This window comes from Rhinoraja longicauda, chromosome 14 (genome assembly GCF_053455715.1).
Source record: "Rhinoraja longicauda isolate Sanriku21f chromosome 14, sRhiLon1.1, whole genome shotgun sequence".
NCBI lineage: Eukaryota > Metazoa > Chordata > Chondrichthyes > Rajiformes > Arhynchobatidae > Rhinoraja > Rhinoraja longicauda.
Genome location: NC_135966.1, coordinates 10400946 through 10418426, shown reverse-complemented (window position 1 = coordinate 10418426; position 17481 = coordinate 10400946). Strand labels below are relative to the sequence as shown.

General features: G+C 44.8%; 2 protein-coding genes across 7 annotated transcripts in view; both read left to right on the top strand.

The window, feature by feature from the left end:
* The first annotated feature begins 351 nt into the window (after positions 1 to 351).
* On the top strand, positions 352 to 8443 carry LOC144600045 (TRAF-interacting protein with FHA domain-containing protein A-like). 2 transcript variants are annotated; one of them, XM_078411404.1, is made up of 3 exons: positions 352 to 525; positions 663 to 829; positions 4010 to 8443. In XM_078411404.1, exon 3 carries the CDS (start codon positions 4074 to 4076, stop codon positions 4635 to 4637), a length of 564 nt encoding a protein of 187 aa, XP_078267530.1. In that variant the 5' UTR covers positions 352 to 525; positions 663 to 829; positions 4010 to 4073; the 3' UTR covers positions 4638 to 8443. The 2 variants fall into 2 exon arrangements, with proteins under 2 accessions (XP_078267530.1, XP_078267531.1); XM_078411405.1 differs by lacking the exon at positions 352 to 525 and having other exon boundaries at positions 812 to 867.
* A 7426-nt stretch (positions 8444 to 15869) lies between these two features.
* macroh2a1 (macroH2A.1 histone) overlaps positions 15870 to 17481 on the top strand; it is a 39005-nt gene continuing 37393 nt past the window's right edge. For 2 of the 5 annotated variants that reach the window (XM_078411400.1, XM_078411399.1), the window contains exon 1: positions 15870 to 15887. In XM_078411400.1, the coding sequence (XP_078267526.1) occupies positions 15879 to 15887 (9 nt within the window). In that variant the 5' untranslated portion in view covers positions 15870 to 15878. Of the gene's footprint in view, positions 15888 to 15909; positions 16022 to 16261; positions 16361 to 16878; positions 16967 to 17481 lie in introns of those variants that run through there. The other 3 variants (XM_078411403.1, XM_078411402.1, XM_078411401.1) reach the window with 3 other exon arrangements.

The window sequence follows — 17481 nt, the reverse complement described above, 5'->3', positions numbered from 1 at the left end:
TGGGCAGAAACAGTAAGAAATAATAAATTCAGAAAAATTAAGCAGTGGGGAAAACATTTAAAAATACAAAATAACAACAAAATGTGAGTTGATAGATGAGTTATATTCTGCATTTTAATGGTATCATCACACATACTGTTCCCCCACAACACTGATTACACTGCGAGAGGCATAGGGAACGGCGGGGTTTGCTTACTAAAATGGCGGCCGTTGCGTACTACACTTCAGTACAGGTGATCTCAACCAAAGATACTAGAGGAACAATGTACTGAAGTGTCGTACGCAACGGCCGCCATTTTAGTAAGCAAAACCAGCCGTTCGCTATGCCTCTCGCAGTGTAATTTGAAGAAGGGTCTCGACCCGAAACGTCCCCCATTCCTTCTCTCCCGAGATGCTGCCTGACCCGCTGAGTTACTCCAGCATTTTGTGAATAAATCGTTTTGTACCAGCATCTGCAGTTATTTTCTTATACTACTAGAGGAACAAGATGGACCACTCCGTTGAAATCGCAAAGGAGCCATTTTAGTAAGCAAAACCCGCCGTTCGCTTTGCCTCGGAGTGTAATCAGTGTTTTGGGGGAAACAGTGTGTGTGATGATACCATTAAAACGCAGAATATATCTCATCTATCGACTCACAGATTTTTGTTATTTTTCTTTTTAGATGTTTCTGCAAGTTTCTGCCTACTAAAATGGCGCCGTGACGTACTACGGTGTTTAGGGTCGAGTGGTCCATCTCGTGACGCTGGGCGTGACGCTGACAGTGAGCGGGAAGGGGGATCCGCCACGATGTGCCACCTCTTCACCCCTCCCCCCTGAAAGCCACAGCAGGTCAGTGCCTCTTCCCCCCTCCCCCCATAAAGCCACAGGTTAGTACCGCGGATGGTGTTTGTTTGTGTGGACTGTCATGCTTGCATTTCCAGCAGTATGTTTGTGCAATTCAATGCGGTCGGCAAAGGGGCGGAAGGCGGCAGCGTTTCCCAACCAGCTGGGCCCCTCGTTGCATTTTTTTAGGAATTCCCCACTCTCTTGCATTGTGCGAGCAGATGGTAAAGTATGTGCATGAAGCCCAACCGCGTGGCCTGGTTAGTTATCCCAGCACGTTATGTCCTATACTAACCAGCCAACTATCCCTTTTTAGACCAATCCTACTTCACACTACATCACTACTACACAGTTTGAAAACGCACACCTCCAGATTCAGGGGCAGTTTCTTCCCAGCTGCTTTCAGGCAACTGAACCATCCTATCGACAACTAGAGCAGCGTTTCACAACCTTTTTACCCTTGTAGAACCCTTGAAATAATTTTCATGTCTCAGGGAATCCCGACATAAAAATTATTGTGTATAATTATTAATTTCTCTTTCATCAACTTAAAGTTCATAAGGCAAACATAATATATTTTTCTGATAACTGGTTTAAACAGAAAAAAAATTAAGTTTTTCTCAAGTTTATTGTGAAATTAAACACAAAAATGACTCAAAAATACATTTCCATATGATTAACCTATTTATCAGTATTTCTCGCGGAACCCCTAGCCACCTCTCGCGGAACCCCTAGCCACCTCTCGCGGAACCCTAGGGTTCCAGAGAGCCCCGGTTGAGAAATGCTGAACTAGAGAGTAGTCCTGAGCTATTATGCCTCGTTGGAGACCCTTGGACTATCTTTGATAAGACTTTACTGGACTATCTTGCACTAAACGTTATTCGCGTTATTCCCTTTATCATGTATCTACACTGTGGATGCCTCGATTGTAGTTGTGCATGTCTTTCCACTGAGTGGTTCACCCGCAACAAAAGCTTTTCACTGTACACACCACAATGGACTAAACTCAGAAATTGGAACCTAATTTTTATTTGTGTAAGAAGGAACTGCAGATGCCGGTTTACAACAAAGATAGATGCAAAATGCTGGAGTAACTCAGCGAGTCAAACAGTATCTTGGATGCTGATTGACCCACTGAGTTACTCCAGCATTTTGTGTCTAATCCCATTTTTATTATTCTCTCCTCACATCAACACACCTCCTCGCCCCACACCCTGATTCTAACCCTCATGGACCAACTAGAGACAGTTTACAGTGGCTGACCAACCTGTACGTCTTTGGAATGTAGGAGGTACTGGAAGAAACCTAGGGGTTCAGGGGAAGAAAGCATGAACTCCACACAGATAGCACACGTGTCAGGGGATATGGGGAGAAGGAGAATGGGGTTGAGAGGGAAAGATAGATCAGCCATGACGGAATGGCAGAATAGACTTGATGGGCCAAACAGCCTAATTCTGCTTTTATAACATGAATTTATGAGCTTCGAGGACAGGATTAAATGCTGGTATCTGGCATTGTGAAGCTGCGACTTTACTTTCTGCGCCACTGTGCCATCCAGCTCAGTTTTGATATACAGTGCATTCAGAAAGTATTCAGACCCCTTCACTTTTTCCACATTTTGGTACTTTACAGCTTTATTTTAAAATGGATTAAATTCATTTTTTTAAATCATCAATCTACACACAATACCCCAGAATACCCCAGGCGGCACGGTAGCGCAGCGGTAGAGTTGCTGCTTTACAGCGAATGCAGCGCCGGAGACACAGGTTCGATCCTGACTACGGGTGCTGCACTGTAAGGAGTTTGTACGTTCTCCCCGTGACCTGCGTGGGTTTTCTCCGAGATCTTCGGTTTCCTCCCACACTCCAAAGACGTACAGGAATATAGGTTAATTGGCTGGGTAAATGTAAAAAAAATAAAAATTGTCCCTAGTGGGTGTAGGATAGTGTTAATGTACGGGGATCACTGGCGGCACGGACTTGGAGGGCCGAAAAGGCCTGTTTCCGGCTGTAGATATATGATATGATATGATGATAATGAAGAAATGAAAACAGGTGTTTAGAAAATTGGGGGGGGGGGGGAAGAGAAATAAATAAATAAATAACTGAAATGTCAAATTTACATAAGTATTCAGACCCTTTGCTATGACAGTCAAAATTGAGCTTATGTTCATCCTTGAGATGTTTCTACAACTTGATTGGAGTCCACCAGTGGTAAATTAAATTGACTGGACATGATTTGGAAAGGCACACACCTGCCTAATTAAGGTCCCACGGTTAACAGTACATGTCAGAGCAAAAACCAAACCATGAACACAAAGGAATTATCCGTAGATCTCCGAGACAGGATAGTGTCGAGACATAGATCTGGGGAAGGGTATGAAACAATTTCTGCAGCATTGCAGGTCCCGAGGAGCACAGAGGCCTCCATCATTCTTAAATGGAAGAACTTTGGAACCAAAGTTATTTCTTTTTAATTACTTTGCAAAAATTTCTAAACACCTGTATTATGTGTAAATGGATGATAAAAAAAGTGAATTTAATCCATTTAAAAATAAGGCTGTAACGTAACAAAATGTGGAAAAAGTGAAGGGGTCTGAATATTTTCTGAATGCACTGTATTGTCATCTGAATGAGGATGTTGCGCATAAATCTGCAATTCCCTCCATAAGTCACACTGCAGCCATAGACTGAGTTGAAGTCAGCTGCCCTTTGACTCTTTCAACTCCTGTGAAACTTGAAATATTCACACGTGCAGATGGCTAGTATGTTCAGAGACAGCTTATATTTCAGAGTGCACATTTAATTCCTTCCTTGGGTTCATGTAAACACTGAAGAAGGGTCAATCCGAAACGTCACCTATTCCATTTTTACAGAGACGCTGCCTGACCCGTTGAGTTAGTCCAGCTTTTTGTGTCTATCTGGTGCAGGAAGGAACTGCAGATGCTGGCTTAAACCAAAGACACACAAAAAAAACTGAAATATATCAGCGGGTTAGGCAGCATCTCTGGAGAAAGGAATAGGTGATGTTTTGGGTTGAGACCCTACTTAAGGTGTTTGACATGTTGCCAATTGAGTATATACTGGAAAATATGGTTATTATTTTAAAGTAATAGGAAAAATTAAATCAAGGTAATTCAGGAGTTATTTTCTTTTCTTTCATTTCCAACAAATATTTTATCTGCAGATCTTTGGCGGCCTCAGTTGAATGCAGAATTTCTTCAACAAGTCTATTAAGAACACCACACAAGATGGCCAGCATCAGTGACAGTCTTACACAGGAAAACACTCCATGCCTTTCCATCAGTGTCTACCATCCAGAAGATAAGGAAGAAGATGTTTTCAGCTTTATCACATTCAACGAGCCACAGACGTATGAAGCTCATGAGATAGTGACTTTTGGTAGGAAGAACACTTGCAACTTCCAACTAAAGCACGGACGAGCTTCTCGGTTGCAGTTCCAGCTTGAAGCTTTGGTCGGGGCGGACTGTTCAGATCTTCAGTTTGAGATTAAAAACCTGAGCAACAGGTTCGCACTTTATATCAATGGTAACAAGCTGAGTTACCTACAAAAACAGCTCCTGCCTTGCAAATCTGCTGTCCAGTTCACTGACTTTCAGTTTCTTTTGGAACATGTATGGGGTGATTCAGTCTCTAAGTTTGAAGTTGTGATTCAGAAGGGCACCCCTTCACTTCACCTAAAGATGGATGCCAGGTATCCTTCTCGGTCTGAAGCACCTTTTTCTTATGGTCAGCGCAACCCACGGGAACCGATGGAAGTTGGTGAAGATCTCGACCAATACATGCTTTTATAACACGATACACCATTTGTTTTTGAAGTTTACTGCAGTAATCTTTATTTTTGCCCATATTTTTCTCCGTATTGGACGTAACAAAAGATAGTTTCAAAATACAATGATCGAATGGTGGAGCAGACCGAAGGGCCGAATGGCCCTTTGCTCATATGAAACAAAGTTGTATTATGTTAAGATTTTGCATGGAATAGCTTAAAAAGAAAGAGCACTACTGAAATCAGCATAATTAATACAATTAAAGTCATAGTTCATAGGTTCTCAGAGCAGAATTTGGCCATTTGGCCCATCAAATCTACAATTCCATTCAGTCATGGCTGATCTATCTTTCCCTTTCAACCCCATTCTCTTGCCTTCTCCCCATAACCCCTGACACCCTTACTAATCAGAAATCTGTCAATCTGCGCCTTAAAAATTCCCAATGACGACCTCCACAGCCACTTGTGGTAGTGAATTCCACAGATCCACCAGCCTCTGACTAAATAAATTCCTCCTCATCTCCTTTCTAAAGGTACATCATTTTATTCTGAGGCTATGGCCTCTGGTCCTAGACTCTCCCACTAGTGGAAATATCCTCTCCACATCCACTCTATCTAGGCCTAAAATAGTAATATATCTTATAACTTTACAAATTTATTGTGATTTGTAGGCCTCTTGAAGCATAAAAGCCACTTTATATTTGCTCAGGAGGTAAACAAAGAAGCTTAATGTGTAAAAGATCATCGACATTATAGCATTAACCACTGATCCATTATAATTTTCATGGACTGCCTTTAATGTCTGTCTGTGTACTGTTATTTTAGTTCATGCTTGTAATCTTTTCATAGGTTTTCACCTACACTTGGCTGTTTGGCCTTGTAATGTTGCAGCACTTTTTTTGTTTTCTTTTCATTTCCATTAAGCTTTATAGAAAGTTACATTAAGCCAGGAGTACATGTTAGATGTCATCATTACTAAATAGTACTGATTAAGAAGTGTATAGGATGTTGGTGACACAGCATTTAGAATATTGTGTTCAGTTCTGGGCACCATGTTATAGGAAAGATATTGTCAAGCTTGAAAGGGTTCAGAAAAGATTTACAAGGATGTTGCCAGGACTAGAGGGTGTGAGCTATGGGGAGAGGTTGAGTTGGCTGGGTCTCTATTTCATGGAGCGCAGGAGGATGAGGGGGGATCTTATAGAGTTGTACAAAATTATGAGAAGAATAGATTGGGTAGATGCACAGAGTCTCTTGCCCAGAATAGGGGAATCGAGGACGAGAGGACATAGGTTCAAGGCGAAAGGGAAAATATTTAATAGGAATTCGAGGGGTAACTTTTGCACACAAAGGGTGGTGGGTGTATGGAACAAGCTGCCAGAGGAGGTAGTTGAGGCTGGGACTATCCCATCGTTTAAGAAAGAGTTAGACAGATACATGGATGACAGGTTTGGAGGGATATGGACCAAGTGCAGGCAAGTGGAACTAGTGTAGCTGGGACATTGTTGCCCGGTGTGGACAAGTTGGGCCAAAGGGCCTGTTTCCACACAGTTTCACTCTATGATTAGGCTACTGTGTCTGTTCTGGTTGTGATAATGTGGAAGAGAAGCATGTAGTGGGGGAAGATGTGGGAAGATGGGGAACGGGCACAAAATTATCCATGGTATTTAAGATCTGATAGACTGTAAAAACCAAGGCTTTCCGTTCCTATTCAGATGCTTTTGTGTAAAATGATTAGGATGTGGCGGCTCCCAAGGGTCGGGCCATTCCATTATTGAACCCCTCGGCACGGGAATTGACTAGTCTGGGGGCGGCCCCTAGCTTTAGGGATAAATGGCCGGGGTTTAGGCGTGATCACTCTCTTGCAGACTCCTCTGGTCAAGAGAACCACAGCAATTAAAACTTCCCGAAACACCTGGCTCCTCGCCTTCATTTCAGGCCTAATCGCTGCGCTACATTGGTGACCCTGATGCTCCATTAGTGTCGTGATGGAGCCATAAAGCAGAACCGTCAGATCGTCCACCTCACAGCCCGCCGCGCAGGCCGACCAGGCACTGTCTCTCGATGCGGTCTGTGAATTTACCGACGTTCTGGACCGCCCGGCCTCGCGTCTGGTTTCAGCATGCGGAAGCCCAATTTCAGGTGCGGGGCATTACAGGATCTCTGGAGCGGCGTCCGATGGGGCCATCGGCTCTCCAGGACTGCCCCTACGTTTTCCTACGTTCCGGGTGCTGGAACACGGACAGACGACATTTGTGTTGGACATGGGGGGCCGGCCGGAGGCCATGTCGATTGACCGGTTAAAGCCGGCACATTTAGACATCGATCAGCCGGTGCTGGTTGCCCAGCCTCGGCCGCGAGGTCGCCCTCCTTCACGGCTCCCTCCACCGGTGCCTCTGCCTGCCCCTCTGTCGGCCGACTTCCGTACATGTTCCGGTTGGGTTGTGCGCCCGCCGGTCCATTTCATGCCTCAGGTTCTGGGGGGGGGGTCCTGTGGCAGCTCCCAAGGGTCGGGCCATTCCATTATCGAACCCCTCGGCATGGGAATGGACTAGTCCGGAGCGGCCCCTCGCTACAGGGATAAATGGCAGGGGTTTAGCTGCGATCACTCTTGCAGACTCGTCTGGTCAAGAGAACCACAGCAACATCAACTGGGTGAAAGATGCTCTTTGGTCTGCCCGAGGTTTGTTGACCTCCCAGCGGGGCGAGCTGTCCGTCGGGGAATGTTGCCGACTGGCCCGCTGCCGCTGGGCACCGCGGGAGATTGGATGTATCCTGGATGGGGATTGTAATATAATTGTATAATAGTTTCAATTGGTATATTTGTTTGTATAGTATTCTGGTGGTGGGTTCTGTTTTGGTTTTATTGTATTGTATATATTATTTTAATATTTGAATAAATATTTTTGATTTTAAAATAAAAAGCTGGTTACCATGTCCTGGTTGGATTGCTCCTGGGCCTGGCCAAGCTGGCCATCCCGAGCTCTGCCCGAGCCAGCTGCCTGCCCCTTTTCCGGGGGTTACGTCCGCGCTTGGGTGGTACTAGAGAGGGACTATGCACTAGTCCACCTCTCTAACTCCAGGTCCCTCAGGTCGGCCGACTTGGGGCTACTCACTATCCCGCGGTCTAGGCTTAAGCTCAGGGGTGACCGCGCTTTTGCGGTTGCAGCTCCTAGACTGTGGAACAGCATCCCTCTCCCCATCAGAACTGCCCCCTCCATCGACTCCTTTAAGTCCAGGCTCAAAACCTATTTCTACTCCCTAGCGTTTGAGGCTCATTGAGGAGGCGCTGTGAACTGTTTGCGTGCTACTATATGTTTCATTTTTTTCCTTAGTACCTAATCAGATGTACAGCACTTTGGTCAACGTGGGTTGTTTTTAAATGTGCTATACAAATAAAATTGACTTGACTTGACTTGACTAGAGAGGGTACCCTGGGGGATTTCCGGTGGTGGTGGGTTCTGTTTTTTATTGGATTATAAATATTATTTTTAATAATTGAATAAATTTTTTGATAATTAAAAAAAAAAGACTGGCCCGCTGCAGACTGCAGGAGTACGTGCTGAGGGACCCAATGACGCTCGGTGCAGCCAACGCCAAGGTTCTGTGGGGGAGGACCACAGTCTAGGGTCCTTCCGTTGCTGGACATGGGGGGCAGGGTGGTGGAGACGCCCCTCCAAATAGGGGATTCCGTGTAAATTTGGAAATGAATATCTGCATTGAATGTGTAACCTCCGGAAATGTCAGATGGGGTTGTTGAAAAGAAGATGTTTTGTAAATATTTATTACTTGAATAAAGTATTTTTTTATATATATTAAAAAAAATTAAAACTTCCCGAAACACCTGGCTCCTGGCCTTCATTTCGGGCCTAATCGCTGCGCTACAAGGAAATTATTTTATATTTTTTAAGTAGAGATGTAGCTCACTATGGGAGCTGCCTACATGCTATTGATTTATATGAATTTAAAACAACTGAGTGATGCCTCTAAGAGGCCTAATCCATCCACCAGTTACTGCGTCCAGTCACCTCATAGAATCATACAGCAGGAAAACTGGCCCAACTTACCCATGCCAAGATGCCCTATCTACGATAGTCCCACCTGCCTGCATTAAACCTTTCCTATCCATATCCCCAGACCTCCCAACATTTGAATTTACAAATTCATAATTTTAATGTCCAAACTTCAGAATTTTACATCAAAATTCATAATGTGTGTAATGCAACTTTTCAGCCAAAAAAAGTATGCACACCAAATGTGCCTACGCGTTGTGCTACATTCATGTGTGAAAAAGACTATTATTTCCAACAGTCTAGTTCTTGGACTACATGTACAGTGTCAGGCCTGTCGTGAGTATATTCTGCTATTTATAGAAAGATTATTGAACAGAAATACTTTTTACAACACAAAGAAAAAGTTGTTTTGTTTTGTTTTTTCTATTTTGCTTTTTCCTTACACATCCCAATTCTCTTGGTATTGAATAAAAGAACAATTGTCATAAAATGTATGACTTAGTTATGAAGAAAGTTTCATTTAAAACTGCACATACCTAATATTGAAGACGTACTTGCTCCAGTGGTCTTCAACAGCAAATCACAATGGTCCATGTCCCCCCCACCCCCACACTACCCTCCCCCCCACCCTTTCCCCCTCCTCCACTCCCCTCCCCCCTCCTCCATTCCCGTCCCACCCCCACTCCCTTCCTCTGCCCCCACTCTTCCCCTTCACCTGCCCCCCTCCCCCCACCCCAACTTCACCCACCCCATCCCCTCTCAACATCAACGGGCCTCACGCTATGCGGCGAGGCATGTGTTTTGCAGGAAAATGTGAGGCGAAATAGGAATGGCGGAAATGAAATAAAGCTTTCCACCAAATTCGGAAGGGTTGGGAGGTCTGTATACCTGTCCAAGTGTCTTTCAATTATTATTTTCCACAGGGTGGCCTCGAGACTTAAAATGATGTCTGAATTCATCAAGCACTTCAGAGTACATTTTAAGGCAGAGTTAGGTAGATTCTTGATTAGTACTGGTGTCAGATGTTATGGGGAGAAGGCAGGAGAATGGGGTTAGGAGGGAGAGATAGATCAGCCATGATTAAATGACAGAGTTGACTTGATGGGCCAAATAGGAATACTCCTATTCCTTATGACATACGGCACAAGAATAGGTTGTTCAGCCCACAATGTCTTTGCTGAAAATGATGCCAGATCAAAATGATCCTTTTTGCCTGCACGTCAGAGGTTGAGGGGTGGCTTGGTAGAAGTTTATTAAATTACAAGATTATATCCCTTCACCCCCTGCCTATATAAACATAGCACAAAAAGTAAGGAAATTTGTGTTTGGTAGATTATTTCTTTGTTGTAACAATGCTTCTTGGCAATAAATCTTATACCGTTGGAAAGCCTGTTTCCCTTTTAAATGGTGCCACATTTGTAAGGAACATGCATTTGTGGGATGAGCAGCAGAGCTGAGTATGTGGGTTGCGCCCATGAAAAATCTGCCAAATCTCTGCCAATGCCAAACAGCTTATTCTGCCAATGACTCTTCGGTGTTGTTTGGTAGATTGGATGATTGAAGTCTGAAGAAACAAGACATATTGGCAATTTAACAATTTATTCATTTAATAAACAAGAGCCTCAGTAGCGTGTGGAAGATCCATACACAGCCACAACAGCCTGTCACCTCCTCATGCTGGTCACCAGCCTGGTCACACACTGTTGTGGGATGGCATCCCATTCTTCAACCAGCATTTGTCGCAAGTCAGCCAACGTGGTTGTGTTGGTCACTCTGGCACGAACAGCACGCCCAGGCTGATCCCACAAGTGTTCAATGGGGTTGAGGTCAGGACTGCTGGCAGGCCATTCCATCCTCTCCACTCCCAAATTCTGGAGGTAGTCTCTGAGAAACCCTGCTCTGTGGGGGCGAGCATTGTCATCTTGGAGGATAGAGTTTGGTCCCAGACTGTGGAGATATGGGATTGCCACTGGTTGCAGAATCTCATCTCGATATCTCTCTGCATTGAGATTGCCTCCAATGATGACAAGCCTCGTTTTTCCAGTGAGGGAGATGCCGCCCCACACCATCACACTGCCTCCACCAAAAGATGTTACTCTATCGGTGCAGCAATCAGCATAGCGTTCTCCGCGTCTTCTCCACACTTTGACCCTATGATCCAACTGCCGTAGGCAGAATCTGGACTCATCGCTGAACATAACGTTCCTCCACATGTTCAGGTTCCAGTGCACGTGTTGCCGACACCAGCGCAAACGGGCCTGACGGTGAAGGGCAGTCATGGCAGGCCTATGAGACCGGAGATCGGCTGCGTGCAGTCTGTTCCGAATTGTCTGGGCAGAGAGCCGTCGGCCATATCGTCCTGTAACCTTGACTGCAAATCTGTAGAAGACAGCCTACGGTTCCTAAGTGCTGACAGGGTGAGGAAACGGTCTTCTTCGGGTGTCGTCTTCTTGGGACGCCCACTTCGCGGCCTGTCTCTGACATCCCCCGTTATATGGAACTTGGCCTTCACTTTGGAGATGGTACTAGGGCTCACTCCAAATAATGCCGCAACTTGGTTTTGCGGAACACCAGCTTGAAGTTGCCCTATCGCACGGGCCCTATCCAGATCAGTCAAACGTGGCATGCCGATTCTTGGAGCAGACACCTACTGACCACTGTAGCAGGGCCCATGCTCACAGATGCTGCCAATCAGGTGCCAATCAGGCACCTGATTGTCAGCACCTGGGGGTACCAGAAGCTCAAAACAAGAGTCAATAGCAACAGCAGAATAAGCTGTTTAGCATTGGCAGAGAAGATTTGGCAAATTTCTTCATGGGCGCAACCCATATACTCAGCTCTGCTGCTCATCCCACAAATGCATGTTCCTTACAAATGTGGCACCATTTAAAAGGGAAATAAACAGGCTTTCCAAAGGTATAAGATTTATTGCCAAGAAGCATTGTTACAACAAAGAAATAATCTACCAAACACAAATTTCCTTACTTTTTGTGCTATGTTTATGTGCATGTTTACACGTTTTAATTGTTGCTATTGTATTACTTCCACCACTTCCCTTTGCAGTACATTCCAAGCACCTAGCACTCCACGTAAACAAAACTTGCCTCGTAAATCTCTTTTAAACTTTCCCCTTCTCATCTTAAACCTATGCCCTCTGGCATTTGATATTTCTACTCTGGGAAAAGGATTCTGGCTATCTACCTTATCTATGCCTCTTGTAATTTAATAAACTTGTACCAAGGCACCCCTCAACCTCTGACGCTCCAAAGAAAACTAAGTTTGTCCATCCCTCTGCAGATCGCTAATGTTCTCAAATTCAACCAACATTCCGGTGAACCTTCTTTGCACCCAGCCCAAAGTCCCCATGTCCTTTCAGTGGTGGCCAGAACTGCACATAATACTCCCAATGTGGCCAAGCTGAACTTTTGTACAGCTGCAACATGACTTCCCAACGTAACCAAATCAGGCAACTGAATCATCCCATCAACAACTAGAGATCGGTCCTGAGCTACCATCTACCTCATTGGAGACCCTTAGGGTATCTTTAATCAGACTTTACTGGACTTTATCTTGCACTAAACATAATTCTCTTTATCATGTATCTGTACACTGTGGATGGCTCGATTGTGATCATGTATGGTCTTTCCGCTGAATGGTTAGCACGCAACAAAAGTTTTTCACTGTACCTCGGTACACGTGACAATAAGCTAAACTATACTCAACACTCCGATAGAAAAAGTAAGTGGGCTGCAAGCCAACTTTACCGTCTGATCTACTTATGTTGCTGCTTTCAGGAAGCTATGTACTTGCACTCCAAGTTTGCTCTATTTATATCAATGTTCTTAAGTCTCCTGCCAATTACTGCATAGTTTCGTCTTAGATTTCACCTCCCAAACTTTGACACCTCACACTTGTAACTTAATGTATATAATTTAACTGCCAAAGTACAGATAACTCTTTAAATTGTAAAAATACAATCATTATTGCTTTATGAAAATTTTAACAATCTCCAATTTTTTTTCCATTTATTAATTTCATTGCAGGTACAATTACAATGTTTAAAGGAGAAACAAGGAACTACAGATGGTGGTTTACAAAAAAAACACAAAGTGCTGGAGTAACTCAGCGGGTCAGGCTGCTTCTCTGGAGAACGTTTTGGTTTCAGGACCCTTCTGAAGAACCTTCTCCTAACCAAAAACAGAGATGCTGCCTGACCCGCTGAGTTACTCCAGCACTTTGTCTTTCAACGTTTAAAGGCATTTGAACAGGTCCTTGGATAGGAAGGGCATAGAGGGATATGGGCCAATGCAGGCAAATGGATTTAGCGTTAATAGACATCATGCTTCCTTCTCCTAACATGTACATGCTGCCACCTATTTAACGAGGACAGGCACATCACCCAAAGACCATGTGTGACACAGTTCCCTCCCATCCCTTCTCTAGGACAAGGTGTAACATGCACTGCAGGCAGTAAGTAACTAGTGGACCACGTATGTAACTGCATATCTTTCACCCGAGCAAAACAATGTTCATTAAAATACACGGTGGCGCAGTGGTATAGTTGCTGCCTTACAGCGAATGCAGCGCCGGAGACTCTGGTTCGATCCTGACTACGGGCGCCGTCTGTACGGAGTTTGTACGTTCTCCACGTGACCTGCGTGGGTTTTCTCCGAGATCTTCGGTTTCCTCCCACACTCCAAAGAAGTACAGGTATGTAGGTTAATTGGCTGGGCAAATGTAAAAATTCCCCCTAGGGTGTGTAGGATAGTGTTAATGTGCGGGGATCGCTGGGCGGCGCGGACCCGGTGGGCCGAAGGGCCTGTTTCCGCGTTGTATTTCTAAATCTAATTTTTTTATTAATGCAACTAAAATATATAAATTTTTTAAAATTTTAATTCAAGGAGATACATTATCACTATGTTTAAATCATTGAAAAATTCTCAAAGTGTCAATCTGCTACTTCTATCTCATTTACTTCTCATTATACATTTGTTAAGTTTTCAAGGAGCTCAGTATATTTCAATGTTAATATTTTATTTTCATAAATTTGCCTGCCAATGTCTGTGCAAAATGTGACGTGGCTTTATTTTCAGAGAATTTTTAAGATAACTTAATTTCAGTGAATGCGGAGCCTGTTTTTTGTTATTTTGACCTGGGAAACGTAACTTCCAACACATTATTTTTGGAAAAGCTTGCACTTTAAAGTAATTTTATATTAACTTTAAAGTATTTTACCTTTAAAGTAATTTTAGGTTAATTGCACCATCTAGAGGAACCTTTCAGGTCTTTTTTTTTTGCTTCTCCAGTCCTCGTTCCTCCAAAAAAAAATTAGCATTCCCATGTCTGTTTGCAAAGCAGTAGGCAGTTAATGCGCCTAATTTTCATTCAACAAGTATCAATATATTCCACATTCATCATATTGGATAGGAAACCAGATGAAGTGCAAATGAAGGAAAGCCTGGAAAAGTTTGTGCAAGCCAAAGTTAATGGCAGATGACATTATAGTTTCACATCCTGATTGTTGCAAGCCTATAAACAATATACAGATATTATCTAGAATTTTACTTCAACCATATCCCAGTGATCAGTAAGCAATTTCAACACCGCCTTCATAAACTGCAGATACAATGTCTTATGCCTATCCTACATAAGTGTTCAATTCCTTCTAGTTTAGGTTAGAGATCCATTGTGGAAACAGCCCTTTGGCACACTGAGTCCACACCGACCAGCAATCCCCATACATTTGCACGATCCTACACACTAGAGCTAATTTACAATCTTTACCGAAGCCCATTAACCTACAAGCTCGTACGTCTTTGGAGTGTTGGAGGAAACCGGGGCACCTGGGGAAAACCTATGCGGTCACGGGGAGAATGCACAAGTTCTGTACAGACAGCACCTGTAGTCAGGATCAAACCCGGGTCTCTGTAAGGCAGCAACTCTTGATGCTGTGCCACTGTGCCGCCCTTAATTTAAAAAGACGTTAACATCTTTTACTTGACTGGAAACATCAAAAACATCTTCAAACTAGCATAAAAATAATTAAATTGAATAATTTTCGCCAATGATCAAATATCTGGTGTACAATTCTAAACATGTTGGAGGGATCTTGGCCAAGTGTGGAATGCAGCAATGTAACAACAGGACTAGCTAAACCAGCTTCTGTCTGCAAATACTGCAAATACATTTGGTTGAATATAAAACAGCCGAAAGCTGGCTTAATGCTCTGCATCATTATGTATAAATTTTCCAGGAATAGTGATGTTCTTTCCATTATGGCATTGGTTATGCGGTTCTTTAATTTGATAAGACATTTGTGCTGGGTTGCTAAAATCCTTGTCCAAACCGATAGTATATTTGCATTAGGCTGTTCACTATTATTCACAGAGCCACAAGAGTGCTGTGGATGGCATGAAAGTTTTGTCAGCAATGGAACCTTGAATGGCTTTCAATTTTACTATTAAAGAAAGCTATGAAGCATGGCAGCGTTATAGAAATTGACACAAGGAACTGCAGAAGGATTGTGACGAATAGGAGATCATTGCAAGCACAAATACAATGGTCGCCAATAACCTAGTTCTACTACATAATATGAGGAATGTGAATTCTCCAAAGGTTGCAAGGCATTGGGACAAATTGGAAATCATTGCAAGCACAAATGCAATAACTTATGGTATGCTAAAGGAAAAAAAGCACAATTTTATTTTCCTTCACTGGTCTCGGTCCGGGTCTGCACTAGCACCAAAATGCAGCCAGGGCTTGACCCAGAGGCGCTGAATGACTGTGGATTGTCAATTCTTCAAAGGTTGCAATGGATTGTGACGAATTGGAAATCATTGCAGGCATAAATGCAATGACCGCTGATAACCTAGGTTTGCTAACGGAACAAAAGAAAAGCAAGATTTCCCCTTCCATTTCAGCATGGTGCTAGTCTGAGCCGAGAGTCTGCAGCAAATGCAGCGGGAGGATGACCCGGGAGCCTTGATTGACAGGTCTGCTGTAGAATATGAGGAATGTGAATTCTTCAAAGCTTGCAATGCATTGTGATTGCCAGCACAAATGTAATGGCATAGGTATGCTAGTGAAAAGAAAAGCACAATTTTCCTTCCCCTTTCAGCACTGGCGTGGGTCAAAGGTCCGTGCCTGAGCCTAGTGCACTTGCTCCAAATGCAGCGGGAGGATGGCCCGGGAGCATTGATTGACAGTTCTACTGTAGAAGGTTGCAATGTCTTGAGATTGCAAGCACAATTACAATGACATGGGTATGCTAAAGGAATAGAATGCACAGTATTCCTCTCCTCATTCCAGCACGGGTCCGGATCCAGGGTGCGAGTCTGAGCCGGGTGTCTGTGCAGCAAATGCAGCGGGAACATGACCCGGGTGCGGGGACTGACAGGTTTGCTGAAGAATATGAATTCTGCAAAGGTTGCAATGTATTGTGACGAATTGGAAATCATTGCGTGCGCAAATGCAATGGCCGGCAATAACCCTGGATATGCTAGAGGAACAAAATGCACAGTATTACTCTCCCCATTGCAGCACGGGTGCGGAGCCAGGCGTGGTGGTCTGAGCCGGGTGACTGCAGCAAGTGCAGCGGGAGGCTGGCCCGGGAGCGGTGATTGACAGGTGTACTGTGGAAGGTTGCAATGCATTGCGATTGCAGGCACAGATGCAATAACCCTGGGCAAGCCAAAGGAATAAAACGCACAGTATTCCTCTCCCCATCCCAGCACGGGTAGGAGCCAGGCGTGGGAATCTGAGTCGGGTGTGTGTGTCTGCAGCAAGTGCAGCGGGTGGCTGGCCCGGGAGCGGTGATTGACAGGTGTACTGTCGAAGGTTGCATTGTGATTGCAGGCACAGATGCAATAACCGCCCTGGCCAAGCTCCCTATTGCAGCCCGGGTGCGGAGCCAGGGCCGGGAGTCTGTGCAGCAAGTGCAGCGCCCGGGAGCGGTGATTGACAGGTGTACTGGAGAAGGTTGCAATGCACAGATGCAATAACCGCCCTGGCAGCCCGGGTGTGGAGCCAGGGCCGGCGGTCTGTGCAGCAAGTGCAGCGGGAGGCTGGCCCGGGAGCGGTGATTGACAGGTGTACTGTAGAAGGTTGCAATGCATTATCGCAATGCAATGCACAGATGCAATAACCGCCCTGGCCAAGCTCCCCGTGGCAGCCCGGGTGCGGAGCCGGAGCCAGGGGTCTGTGCAGCAAGTGCAGCGGGAGGCTGGCCCGGGAGCGATGATTGACAGGGCGAGCGGGCGGGCGCGCGGCACTGTGGGAGCGGCGGGCGCAGCCCACTCGGAGCGGAGCGGCTGCAAGGGAGACATATTGTTACTGTGTCACTGTAAGTGATTGACATTGTTTCTGCACTTCATTTACTTGTAATCACGGCCAGCCCGTCATCTTTATGCCATCTCCCCGCGCCTGCAGCTCTAGCTTTGTGCATTGATTTTTGTTTAAGTACCTCAGGGCATTTTGCACTGCAGGCCTGACGGTGTTCTGCTGCAGAATGGACGGTGATGTTCTTTACAGTTGTTGCAGCTTTGCAATTAGTCATTGTTAAAAAAAAAAAGATTTTATTTTTGGAGGAGTTGCAAGCTTGCTTTCACCCGATTATTGCAGGGAGCTGGAGCAGCAGAGTTGTTGCTGGTGCTTCCTGCAAGGAAATACAGCCTGCTTTTATCAATTGCTTTACAGACGGATGTTTTTAATAACCCTCCCGGCGAACCCGGAAATTGCCTGTCGATTCCCCTCCCGACGTTTCTGCATTATAACCATGCATGCACCGTGCAGCCTCTTAATGCACAGGAATAAAATGCAAAGAGCGCAGTTCCCTGCAACAACACGCAGCATCACACT